Below are 14179 nucleotides of genomic sequence, written 5' to 3'. Positions count from 1 at the left end.
TTGTGGAGAAGATGAGTTTACAGTGTGGGTTAATGGCTGGCTACGGCAGGTTTTGGTGAGAGGAAGTGACTGTGGGTGGCTGGGTTGTGGTAGAGGAATGGAGGCAAGATGATGGTGCCGGTGGAGAGGGCTGTGTTTGTGAGGAAGGGCTGATTCGGCAAGAAAGGACATAATCTATGCCTCGTGTCTTGTGTATTTCTTTTTGGCCCCCAAGCTTTATACACAGTTCTTTATTTATAATTCAAGAGTCTGTAGTCATATTAAATTCAAGAATCTCATACAAAAACAAGCTGATTCCTTCTTTTAATTTAAATTTTATTAAAAATATTCATAATATCCATCTCCATAAATCGGAAGTAATAATCATTGGCCAGGAAAAGTGTCTGGGGCTCTGAATTCTCACAACCACGGAGATAGCTTCCATAGACCGTTTACATATGGTAAGCAACAAGACGTTGTGTAGACGTCTAAATATTGATCATTATATGATTACAAACGAAGCTCCAAGCACGTCTCTGGCTTTATTCAAATTAAAGACGAGGTTTCACTGATGTTTAAATTTATGGACTCGGGATTGATGGGGTAAAGATCATGGGCAGATGTAGAGGAATTTCCAATCCATGATTTATCAGATGGAGGAAAGAGGTCTTGTGTGCTTTTTAAACTCTGGTCCATGACCTGCTGATAGTGGCCTTTGAGACGTTTGGAGTGTAAATCATCACCATAAATGCTAGGATCTGAGATCATCTCCTGGATGCTGGTCTGTCCTTCAAGCATGCTCACCACTTCTGACATTGCAGGCCTTAGAGATGGAGATGCGTTGGTGCATAAGAGAGCCAATTTGATCATCCTCTCAGCCTCTTCCTTGTTGAATTCAGACTGCAGCTTTGGGTCCACTATCTCCATTAAATTTCCCTTTTTTTGCAGTACATGGGCCTGTGAAAGCAAAAGGTAAAGTATTTGCAGAGAGTAGTGCCTAATGCATCATGAATTCAAGATAGCAACAAGAACAGACTTGTAACTTACCCAGTCAAGAAGACATACGAATTCATTTGTTGTCCTGTGACTCGAATTGCTTCTTCCACTGACAATTTCTAAAGCAACAACACCAAAACTATAAACATCTGCTTTGTCTGTTAAATAACCCCACAGCGCATATTCTGGAGCCATATATCCTCTGAAATCAGAACCATGCCAGATTAGTGACTCTACCGGAGTATATTGCGATCACTGAATAAAGGAAGCTGCAAATTAAGTCTGATTAAAACTTACATGGTTCCAGCAACACGAGTGCTAATGTGAGTGTTCTCCTCTTCATTGAGCTTAGCTAGTCCAAAGTCTGATATCTTGGCACTTAGATCTTTGTCCAGCAATACATTTGTACCTTTGATGTCTCTGTGAACAATCCTGATTGCAGATTCTTCATGGAGAAATGCTAAACCTCTGGCTATTCCAACACATATCTTATATCTTGTTGGCCAATCCAGCATCAGAAAACTTGTTTCTGAACCTGTAGCTAATCCAGTAAAGGAGGTTCACTAAATAAAATGACTTCAACTTTGCTAGTCGATGCTATTATTGAAAAAAGAAGAAGAAGTTTTTACTGGAAAGTAATCAGATGCCATTATGGTTACCAAAAAGTGCTTTGGCGAGGGAGTTGTTTTCCATGTATTCGTACACCAGAAGCAACTGATCTCCTTCAATACAGCATCCATAAAGCTTTACAAGATTGGGATGCTGTAAACCAGATATCATGCCTATTTCATTCACAAATTCTCGGTTTCCTTGCCTGGATTTAGGAGATAGCTGCTTAACAGCAATAAGAGTTCCATCTGACAATTTACCCTGCATTGAATTTATTGTAGACATTTTGCATTATCAAACAAAAGGTCCAATGATCAACTGGGATAATATGCAAGAGAATATTAGAGTGACAGACCTTGTATACGGAGCCAAATCCACCTTCTCCAATTTTTCCAGCAGAATCAAAATTGTTAGTGGCAGCTCTCAGCTGCCTCAAAGTGAAGGAACCAGTTTTTAGATCTAGCCCCTTGAGATCTGCACATAATTGTCGGTGACACAAGGGAAATGCTTCAACATCATCAATGCGCGGATGTGTTATATTCTAGATGTTTGCGCGTGTAATAGCTGCTAATTAACTAATTAAGGAAAAGGCTTTAGCACGCAGATGATTGATTTCAATGTACCTCGTTCTCTCATGAACTTGTCTCTAAAATAGAATTTCCAACAAATGACACCCATTACCAAGAAAACAAGGAGTAAGGCTGAAGTGACAGCTCCAACCACGATAGGTGTTTTACTTGCTTCTCCAGGTTCTGAAATTAAACAAAGTTACACGTACAAACACAGAAAGCCAATGGGACAATAAATCACTGTAGGGCAGCAGTTCACTTCTCACCTGGACAATAAGTACTCTGGCCTGAAAACCACAAACCATAAAATGCTTCTTAGATGGTATAATGAACTGAGTAGAAGCTTACATACAGTTAAGATGAAAATCAAAACCAGGTTCATAAGGAAGAATTTGTTTGTTAATTATGCAACTGGTTGGGGAAAAGACCAAGTCTAAGTCTAAGGGTGGTGAGATTTAAATTCATAATTACTTGGTTTATAAAATTCTAATATCATTGCTCGGTTTTCATTTTAACTTAATTGATAAAGGTCATTGTATATGAATGAAATCGCAAAGTCAGTGACTTTCAAATGAAATTCTGGGAATATATATATAAAACATGCCTGAGCATACAGTTATTGCAGAAATAAGAGGACCGTAATTTCCTCTTTCTGGAATGCAAGTAGTCCCTTTTCCATTCCAGTATAAACGGATCTCCAAGGTAGTGTCTGTCACAGTGGCATTGAATACTAAAGAAGTTTTGTTAGATCCATTAGCTGCCTCCTCAATGTTAAAATCTTTTTCCTCTCGTTTCCCCTGGAAAACAAATCCCAAGTTAAAAGGATCTTTTTGAAAGAAAAAAAAAATCTTTTTGGATAATTTAATCTCAATTACCTGAATATAAATGTCAAAAAAGCGTTTTCCAACTCTTTTGTACAACTCGTCATCTGTGAATTGTATCTCAGCAAAGTCGAGTTTAACAGTGTACATCCCATTTTCAAGACAATATCCATAATAAGTGAGAGAGATGGCAGCTCTGCGTGCTGTAGAAAACAACGGTTCATTCGAATAGTTTGAACGAAGTATATATCCGGGGCTTTTAGCATCATCATCCATAAAATCTCCAGTGTTGCTGAATCCCCAGTTTGATCTTTTATTGGAATAAATCGTAGCTGCAATATCACCGTTAATGCTTTCGTCACCTTCATACAAGATACTCCCACTGGTTTCATCCGGTCCACCACAGTTTACATGGAATGAACGATAACCTGCAATACGTCAAATTAGTACACCATTAGAACAGTTGCAAATATTCTTCTCATATATATCGTAGGGGCGTGTAAGTGTTTAGATTTTTGGATCCCTTTGCTCTACAACTAGAGCTATTACTCTACTATATAGCTTCAAATCGATTAGTCATTGGCTAATACTTTTCCAAGTGGCTTGTCACAATCATTGTTCAACTCGAATCGATGGACGTTGTTCTATCAACCTTTGGTTTCCGATTAGTGATATTGATGGTGAAAACGTGAGGTGCTCAAGTTCTGCTTGAGGCCATGTTTTGGTTACAGATAAATCCTTACTTGTCCAACGAAACTGAGAATGAATACATCCTTAATAGATCTGTGTGCAGAATAGAACGTATAATTAGGCAAAAAAATCTACATTGAAATTAGTATTCGTGCTCAAATATTATAGTAGATTACTGGTTTCGGTATGTTGATAAATTTGAAACAGATGTGCTTTGATTTTAAAGAACTTCGTTACTTCTCATTTAAGGAGGGAGAAGAATATCATACTTTTGGGGCACTCATGTATGCCTGAGCATGGAAGAATTCCGCTTCTGTAAGACATGGAAATTATAGTAAGAATTTCAAATGGTTCTGCAAACTGCAATATAAGAATCAGATATCGAAACCATACCTCAAGAATTAGCATTATTTCACAGCCCCCCCCCCCCCCCCCCCCCCAAAAAAAAAAAAAAATTCATATTATTCAAGTAAAATACTCATTTTATGTTTGCTCAATGAGAAAATCGGTACATGGCTGTTCCCTCTTCATAAGTGTTTGTGCTTATATCTTGGGGTAAATGAATAATAAAGCATGTCACATTCTTATGTTCTTCATTCATTCATTCATTCAGCATTAATCAACAACGTACATAATTGATGATTTCTATTGGTATTTTTGCAAGCAGTTTACATAACATGATCTAAATTAAAAAGTTCAAAATGCACAAGTTAGCATATATATGTTTCACTCCTACATGCATTTAAAAACATATAAAATTTGCATAACTGATTTGAAATAGTAAAAATATTTTGAGCATAAAAGCTACAAGGACATGGCCTGGTATATCTGATCCTAGGATACCAAGTTTGTGCTGAGAAAGAAAATCTGGATAGGATTTAAAGATATAAATATAAATTGCAGATTTAACACCAAAGATATTCAGTTATAATCCTGCTTAGCATCTGATATATAATGTATTTTCCCCCCCTGAAAACTATATATGAATATGATATGGTTTATATGATTAGCAGCATATTCTGTTAACGCAGGTTCCACCATTGCAAAGATCTTTTTAGTCTACGGGAGTGAGTTTTTAGAAGGGATATTTACCTGCCTGTCTACATTTAAGAAATCCCTTTAAAATATCCCAAAAGGGAATTTTGAAATTTATCCCTGTAAGAGCTCCATTTCCAAATTAAGGTTATCCATAGGGACCTCGTTTCATCCTAGATTTCTGCTAAGCATATATGAGTTTTATATGTACAAACATATATACACCTCTCTTACGTTGTATCAGTTGTGGTTCTTAATTTTTCCTTGGTATCATGACAACTACCAGATTGGATCTTCAACAACATGAAATACCAAAAATATCGCACTCCAGAGTGTATAAGAGGAGCCTTACAAGTTATTCTTGATGGATGAACTCCTGTACGTGTTTATACCCCTGGTTTATAGATTCAAATCATTAAGTTTCGCAGCAACCAGGAGTATCCCAAATTTAAGAAATTAGATTTCCTTACAGGGCATATTGACAGCTTGGCAGCCGTGAAAAGTTATTGTAGGAAACATCACTGCAAGAAGCCAAGGGAATCATAAATATGAATATGAACCTCAACAAAATTAATAATAAGTAGTGGAACAAATGAAATGCTAAGAAAGATTAAAAAAAAAACCCCACATATTTCCAGAAACTAGGCTTTCGTTGAGGCCCTATATATGGCATGAAAATATATGTAGCCTTAGATTATCAAGAATCACTCAGAAGACCACTTTATAAATATTAATGGTTGATCAATCAGCAGCAGTTATATCTTCACAAGAGAGCAGAGAAGTTGAACAGAATATCTAAACTGAAATAACTGAAACCTGGTGATACATTTCAGAAACATACATTTTGTCGCCTGAGTTCATAAATGAGTCTGGGACACTTCCAGTCAGCTTGTTTCCACTAAAAAACCTGGTTTTCAAAAGCCAGATTGATTCTTTCAGCATAATTCACGCCTCCATCCATGGTCAGATTTCAAGTATTCAAATTTAAAAACATACATAAAATCATATGTTTTTGGATCTCCAGGAATTTCTCCTTCTAACTTGTTGAAAGTTAAATCCCTGCAAAAGATTACATTAAAAGATTTTCCAACTTTAGTTTTCGGAATATTCCTTGCACCTTTGTAAGTAGTTTTGCAATAGACAAGCTGGAGCTTCTGCGAAATGCAAATACCTGCACTATTTTTACTTATGTTTCATTTGGTTCATGGTTAAACACAAACCAAGTTAAATGTCGAGGATGTAAAAGTGTTTAGAATGTGTGGAAGAAAGTTTAGAAATAAGGTATAAATGTTGAAAGTAAATTGATTTCTATAAATTAGTTAAATCGGTAGATTGGTTGATAACAGGTTAATCAGTTGAGACAAAGCGACCAGTTGGATTAAGAATCGGTCAATCGGTTGATCAGTCGTAATAATACAATTCCTGTTTAAATTAGGATTTTTTTAAATTAGTTTAATTTCTTAATTATTTAGGACTTTATGTTTATAAAAAGGCTTGTAATTCAACATTACTATAAATACGAAAAGAGAGAAAATAGCTAAGGAGGCTTAAAGAGAAACACTTAACAAAAGTATTCATTTCTCTCAATCTTCTTCTTGTTCTTGTTCTTGTTCTTGTTCTTGAGTTTTTGACCTTACATTATTGTGTTTATTATTTGACATAATCAATCCAAACTTCTCACTTCAATGTCATAAGTTGACAAAGGGCAACTATGAAATTTAGTGTATTTAAGTAAAAACTTAGCTAAGTTTCCAAAGATATATAGGAGATGTTTGAAAAAAGCTTTGAGAAGCCTATAGATGGAGCAACGTTGACTTCAGCTCAAAAGGAGGTCGTGCAAAAGGCATGAAGGAATAATCAACAAACATTCATAATTATCTATCAATGTCTAAATGATGCCACTTTTGAGATAGTGGCTAATGCAACCGCCGCCAAGCATGCATGAGAAATTTTGGAAGAATCAAATCAAGGAGTTGACAATGTGAGAAAGGTATGTTTACAAAAGCTATGTGGTGACTTTAAAAAGTTACATATGTTTAAATCAAAGAATATTTCAGAATATTTTGCAAGAGTATTGGTCATATTCAATCAAATGAAGAGATATAAAGAGAAGATGGAAGAGACACGTGTGGTAGAGAAGATTCTACGCTCGCTACAAAAAAAGTTTCATTATATGGTTATCGTGATAGAGGAATCACAAAATATGGATGTTCTCTCAATATAAAGTCTCATGGGAAAATTACAAGTCCATGAGAAAAGAGTCAATAAGATTCAAAAGGATGTGGATGCACAAGCACTTATTTCAAAGAAAGATGGTTATGGATGTTTCTAAGGGAGTAGAGGACATGGAAAAAACAAAGAAAGAAGAGTAAGAGGCAGATTTGAAAAAGGAGGCAAAGACAATCTTAACAGATCAATCAGTCGACCGCATGAAACAAACCGGTCAATCGGTTACGCCAAAAATGACAATCCAAGATCCAGGTTTGACAAATCAAATGTTAAATGTTATAACTGTCAAAAGACAGGTCATTATGCTAGGGATTGCTAGATTCCAACCAAGAGGGTTGATGAGAATGAAAATATTAAAATATAAGGAGAAAGAAGCCACCCTACTATAAGTGCATAATAAGAGAATGCAACATAAAAAGAATTGGTGGTATCTATAAAATTGAGCTAGCAACCACATGTTTGGAGATAAAGATAAGTTCATAGAGCTTGATAAAGCAATTAGAGGCAATGTCACCTTTGCAGATCATTCAAAAGTTTTCATCAAAGAAAAATAAATGATTTTGGTTAAATTAAAAGATAGAATTCATCAATGCATTGGTGATATCTATTATATACTAACGGTGAAAAGTAACATATTGAGCTAAGGACAATTGTTGGAGAAGAGATATGAGATTAAGATGAAATATCATACTTTAACATTACTTGACACTAAAAGAGTTATGATTGCAAAGGTAATCATGACAAAGAATATAATATTGTTAAATGTCATAACCTATTTTTGGATTATTTCTCAAGTTCACTTCTTTTTCTTCTGAAAGAAAAATAAAAAATAAAATAAAATGATGACCAGTGACGCGGAGAAAGAAGGTCAAGGAGGATCTCAAATATATAGGAAAATCAAGCTGTAATTTTGGATGAAATTTGAAGCCTAATTGTACCTCATTATACCCAAGACTAAGAAAACAATATAGATTTAAGGTCAAATTAAATAATTATTGGACAAATCTGCATAGAAACTGTTAGAGAATAATAATATCAATTATATCTTGAGACATCACCTAAAAGTTTAAGCTATGGGGTTGAGATGGTTCTTTAACATGGTATCATAGCCTTGATGACCAAGCGATCAAGAGTTCAAATCCCACCATCTCCATTTATTTGATAAAAATCAAACACAAGGTAATGTAGGTCTGTGTAAGTTTCAAGTTCAAAGGGTTTTCACTTGAGGGTGTGTGTTAAAAAATAATAATATTAATTATATCTTGGGATCTAACCTAAGAGTTTAAGCTATTGGGTTGAGATGCTTCTTTGACAGAAATGAAGTTCATAAGCATAATTAAATTTTTAATAGGCCAATTTGATTTAATCATGGGGAAAATTAAAGTTTAATTATGTTTGAAAATTAATTTGAGTCGAATTGAAGGATTTAATCAAGTGCAAAGATGTAATTATGCTTTAAATGAGTTAAATTAATGTTATCAGAGGTTTAACTGGTGAAAAATTAAGTTTGAAAGCTCAATTTGAGTTTATTTAAGAAGATTTGAATTTTAAAAAACAAAATTTAATTTTTATAAAGTCAGGTAGTTGAAATCAGAGGCAAAATTATAAGAAAATTAAAATTTTATAATCAATTAAAAATTAAATTAAAAAAATTTACAGTTAATAACCATTTTGTAGTGTTATTAAAATATATTCATGTTTTTAACTTGTATAACATTGCAGCGCATGTAAGGTGATGAGTGAAGGTGTTAAGACTTACAGCGTTTTCAGAGAACCCGATGTCCACACATCTCCTGGGATTACTCCAGCTAAATTGATGTTTCTCAAAACCCTTCAAAGAAATTAAAGATAGGCTTAATTAGTTCTCAATGGAATGTTCTCAAGTTTATTTTAGACATTTTACGGACAGTTGACGAACAATCTTTTCACTCTGGGGGGGATGCTGGTTAAATTAAACTCTGGTCCATACATATCAGTGATCCTCCTGCAGTACATTGAAAAGAAAAGAATGTGTTATAGTTCCCTTTATTCTTTCTCTCTTCTTCAAAGAGGAAACACCAAAATCATTGTATTTATTGCTGTGCATCTCAGGAAGTAGTTTGACTCACAAGTCTGTCAACTTCTCTAAAGAAAGAATGGCAGGAGGTATGGGCCCTTGGAGTCCACTTGCGTATAATTCACTTCGTTAGTCCAAAGAGGAAAACCAAAATATCAGAATATTGTGCAACATGTAGCAGAGAAATGAAACGAAAATCTCATGCAGATACAGATCCTCACAGTCTATCAAGATTATTCCAGTTCCCAATGAAATCAGGTATTCTGCCACTAAGATTATTATCACTCGCACGACTGCACATTGCAAAACCGAATTAAGGAAACCAGATGCTATTGAATTATCAAAAACTGTGTTTAAAGAAGAAAGGAATTGATTGCTTACAAATTAGTCAAGTTTAGCTTAGCGAGAGTCTCTGGCAAGGTTCCCTCCAACTGATTGGAGGAAAGTATCCTGCAACCATTAATTCATAGCACAGCATCAAAGATTGCAACTAAAATGCCTAGCTTGCGTTGGTTTAATAATGATGAGCAGGTAAATGTCTTACAGGTCTGTTAAGTTGACAAGATTACCAAGCTGAGAAGGAATAGTACCAGAAAACTGATTTGCTTCAAGGGACCTTCATGTATTTGTATTTCATTAATTGACAAAAATAAAATTAGTGAACAAAGTAAGCTAGCATTGTCAAAAACAGAAACAGAAAACAAAACAAACGATAAATCGGCAGAACATATATTTATGACTTCAATACATACAAGTAAGTCAGGCTACGAAAACTTCCCAAGTACTGAGGAATATTTCCTGACAAGCGATTGGATGTAAGTGAGCTGCATGCATAAAATGTTATCTAGTTATGGTGAATTCTGCCTTGTGTATGAACTGGTAAGCAAAGATGAGGTGAATGAACTTACAGGTATGTCAAATGTTTCATTGAAGCCCATTCCTCAGGAATATTGCCAGAAATGTAGTTGCGAGTTAGGTCACTGTAACAGATAATATAGTGGTTAGCATCAATATATACTTGAGAATTTAACTTGTTCCACTTTATAAAACGTCAAGTAGACATTGCTTTGAAAATAAAGTTTCTTTTACAACATAATTTGAATTAGACGATACTTTAGTTTCTGTTAAGGTTGTGTCTATGATGCAAATCGTGCATGTTAGATTTTGAATGCACATATCATTACCAAATACTTCATAGGTGCAGTCAATAATTTTTTATTTAATTATTAAATTAAGTTAAAATTTTACCAATATATTTTTACGGGATTAAACCTAAACATTATTGTTCAAGATTTACTATATTTTTATAGTTAATTTAAAATTCTTTAACCTATTTAATATATAACTCTTTAATTATTTTTCTTGGTATCCAAATAGCTTTAAGAGTTGTAACATTAAGTTTTTGATTATTAAAATTACTAGAAAGAAATCAATATTCAATAATAATAAAAATGAAATAAGGTTTATGTGTGATCACATCTTTAAAAAATTATATTTTTTTTAATTCTCGTTTGTTAGGTTAGCTGCGTCAAAAATGCTTCTTTTTTATTATTATTAAGGTATTTCCATTCCACAATTTATAAATTAGTCGATAAAGGTTACTTTGAGATTCTTCAATTAATCAATACAACATATAGAAACGTAAATAAAAAAATTCTTACAGATTTTCAAGATATGCAAGGATGGCCATTTCAGGCGGGAGTTTGCCTCGAAGACTGAGCGTTTTGAGAAATCTGTTATTGAAAGAGAAAAACACCATCAGAACAACTAATTCAACACCAAAACATTTTAACAGCAAGTACTCAAATAAATATAGAAAACAAAAAAAAAAATCTTACAATGACGTGATATGACAATAACTATCATTATTGAGGTTGAGGGTGCAATTGCATACGAGGGTGCTATTGGCTTCCGAATCTTGTTCCGACAGATTCATATCATGCAGAGTTCCTGATTGGTTGCAAGCATCGCCCACCTCCAAGGGTTGCCCACCCTGTGCCAGTGTCTGGACAATTTGTTTTAACGCCGTCTCTAGTTTAAGGATCATGCATCCACGGAAGATTTTATCAAAATATGCATATCCATAACATAACATCGGTTATCAAATGATATACGAGAGACAATAACTAGCTTTCCATCTTGTTAATGTATCCACCATGTGATAACATTTATATAATTGAAGAAAATTACAATAATCATGAAATAACAAAAATATCCAAAAGTGATAAAAAAAAAAACTCCTTATTATACCCAAGATCCACTTAAATTAGAGGACAAAATACTAAAAAGGAAACTCAAAAAATAAAAACTAACTTGAATTAAATAATAATATTAATATTATTCATATATTGAAAAATCATGCCCCATTTTCTTATAATCTTTTTCTCTAAGTCTTTTTTTTTAGTTCTTGATTTAAATATCTCTTAAAAATAATAATTAAGGGCATTTTTTTGGTATAAAAAAGGTTTTTGTAATATTTTCTTAAAAGTGAGAGACGTTTTATTAATTAGATATTCAAACTTTTTTTCATACTCTTTGTAGTTTCCAAATACCTCGAGAATTATTGTAATTTGTAGAAAAAAGAAATCTGATACACATTAAATAGTTTATTCATCTTTAATATCATCCCCACATGAGCTACTTCCTGTTGGATGCACCGTTGAGAGTGAATGTACGGATTTGGGCCCTTATTTTTTCAGAATTTCCTTTTATGTTCTTATATACCCCATTAGTTATTTTTCTGTAGCTGCAGTGTAAAGTGAAGAAATGATTCTCCAATGAAGTAATTCATGAGCAATGAACTATAAATTTATATTAATGAATTTCTTAATCTTAAAGTATGAGGTTGTACGTAGTTGTAAGCAAATCTGTGGATATGTGACTTAGCACACCAATGGAGTGGAAAGTAATTAGCTCAGATTATTACAACACTCCATATATTATTGCAATAAAAACAAAGCTTACTCTCTTACCTTCGTCTGGATGTAACTGATATGAGACAACCAAAGTAGCAGAACTGAAAAGAGTGATCACGACCACCATAACTCGGCATAACTGAAGAAGTCCATGCGGAGGCTGAAGCATCGTGAACATGTTGGGTGCACGAGTAGGACAGAAGCTTTGAATAAGTTTTTTCATTTTATGAGGTACGTACTTGATTTATACTGGACGTGGGGACAAATTCGTAAATTGGTTACAATGACCTTTAGCCACTAGATTTGACTCCTTTTCATTTCTATCTCTCCAAACCGACAAGGGTTGATTACAAGTTACCAACTGGTAAATTAATATCGCAACAGGTAATTAATTATAGGTTGGACAAGTTTAAGCTGGTCATCTCTCCAGCCATTAATTTCTCCCCTTCTCTTTTCCTTCATCAGCCTAAATTATTGATAAAATTAACTACAACACGGTAATTCTAATTCTTTGGCCGAGTCCAAACAGACTTATGGTATATATTTTATACAATATCTATACTTTCATAAATTTCTATAAATATCTAGGATATTTTTAAGGTATTTATATTAAATATTTTATAATTATAAAATATTTATTTATAAAATATTTATCTTAAAAAAGTTTATATAAACAAATATCTCTAGGAACATAAAGAAAGAGACTAGAAGGCCACAACCAATCTCTCTAAATAGCATAACTCTAATATAAAACTTAAATAAGGTTTAAGGAACATTGAAATCTAGAGAATACTCACTCTTCACATCACCTGTACAAACACTTTACTGACTTAAGCATTAAAATGTTTTTTTCTTGTAGATGTCACCAAGCCCATGCACCAGGTCCTCCGGATCTACTTTTATTAGCCCATGAAAAGCACTCATAACCTTTCTCTTGAGGATTTTTCTAGCCTCATCAATTAGCATCGTCTATGGAAAATAAACAAGAAGTCAGTTCATTCATGTTTTTTTAAAACTTTTTTCATGGCTGACAATATATCTACAGCTACGCCAACAACACATGATGCTAGCAACTAAGCCAATGACATGTGATGCCAACAGCTAAACCGGCAGTTAAGCCCATCGATTATGCCCCATATGGCTATGCTAGTGGCTAAACCCAAGGAAACACCCACGATGATGCCTACAACCATGTCTATAGCTATGCTTCATGGCTATGCCCCAAATCTACACCCACAAATAACTTTTGTATCACCTGGACATCGCGGCGACCGTTAAAATTTTTTCATGAAAAAAGAATAAATATCTAGCATCTTATTCTTCGGGGAAAACAGTCTCATTTAAGGAGTCGCTACCTATTATTATGGTAACCAATAACCCTAATTGGTCAACTGAGATTCTGTGGTCCGGGACTAATTATGCGAAAAGAAAGATGCTATCACCCCTTAAGCGTCTCCCTAAGGCAGATTACATTGTTGGTTTTGTCTAAAATTGCTAAGTGTTTTGTCCTTTTTTTTTTCTTTTTCCTATCATGTTCCTGACTCTTGCATTAATAAACAATGCTTGCGAATATTTCCAACTCTGGCATTAGTAAATATTACACAAACCCAAAAAAATTGTGATATTCTTGACTTTGGGATCAGTGAATTAGTTTGTGAAATTTTGAATTTTTAATGAAGAAGAAATAATTTTTCTATGCCTTTTTCTTTTTGTTTACCCTTTTATTATTTACTCTATTTAGACAACAATAAATAAATAAATAAATAAAAAGCATTACACAACATTTTTTAATTTAACAGTAATGGTCCGCAGATTGAGCATATAGCAGGAAAAAACAACAAAACGTAAAAGAAAAAACAATAAAACAAAGCTAGGATTACATCCTTCTTTATTGGGAATTGATATTTATAATATTTCTCAATTTTCTTTTTATAGGATTATCTCAATCTCGTGATCCAAGTTCGACAGGTTAACCCAGATTGATTCAAATTGTTTTTTTTATTGACTTTTGTTTTCAATTTCATCATTCAACATTAAACTAATTAAGAATTGAGCTTTATTTTTTTCTTATTTATTTTTTATGGGGTTATCACGATCTCATGACCCGGGACGAGAATTTAACAAGTTAACCCGAGTTAATCCGAGTCAATCTAATATTTTTTTTCTTAATATTTATAAAAAAAATATGATTTTAAAATTTTCTAATTTGACAATTACAGCCGGATACTAACAAAATTATTGTTCTTACCTATTAAAAAGTTTAGAAGACACTTACAAATA

The 14179-nt window shown here is 33.6% G+C and overlaps 1 protein-coding gene across 4 annotated transcripts; it reads right to left on the bottom strand.

Moving 5' to 3' along the window:
• Positions 1–294: 294 nt before the first annotated feature.
• On the bottom strand, positions 295–12101 carry LOC133703600 (probable LRR receptor-like serine/threonine-protein kinase At1g29720). 4 transcript variants are annotated; one of them, XM_062128223.1, is made up of 25 exons: positions 11957–12101; positions 10823–11015; positions 10646–10717; positions 9893–9964; positions 9737–9808; positions 9529–9600; positions 9366–9434; positions 9206–9277; positions 9037–9108; positions 8847–8912; positions 8688–8759; positions 5696–5758; positions 5541–5606; positions 5170–5220; positions 5052–5093; positions 3934–3977; positions 3029–3402; positions 2758–2950; positions 2420–2440; positions 2208–2336; positions 1940–2058; positions 1635–1845; positions 1273–1516; positions 1027–1177; positions 295–936 (listed from the first exon to the last, which is right to left on the bottom strand). In XM_062128223.1, the coding sequence occupies exons 1-25, from the start codon at positions 12075–12077 to the stop codon at positions 526–528; spliced, it is 3072 nt and encodes a 1023-aa protein (XP_061984207.1). In that variant the 5' UTR covers positions 12078–12101; the 3' UTR covers positions 295–525. The 4 variants fall into 4 exon arrangements, with proteins under 4 accessions (XP_061984207.1, XP_061984209.1, XP_061984208.1 ...); XM_062128225.1 differs by having other exon boundaries at positions 1273–1510; XM_062128224.1 differs by having other exon boundaries at positions 3934–3974.
• Positions 12102–14179: the final 2078 nt, after the last annotated feature.

This window comes from Populus nigra, chromosome 9 (genome assembly GCF_951802175.1).
Source record: "Populus nigra chromosome 9, ddPopNigr1.1, whole genome shotgun sequence".
Taxonomy (NCBI): Eukaryota; Viridiplantae; Streptophyta; class Magnoliopsida; order Malpighiales; family Salicaceae; genus Populus; species Populus nigra.
The sequence above is the reverse complement of the archived record's forward strand: the minus strand, read 5'-3'. Positions and strand labels throughout refer to the sequence as shown.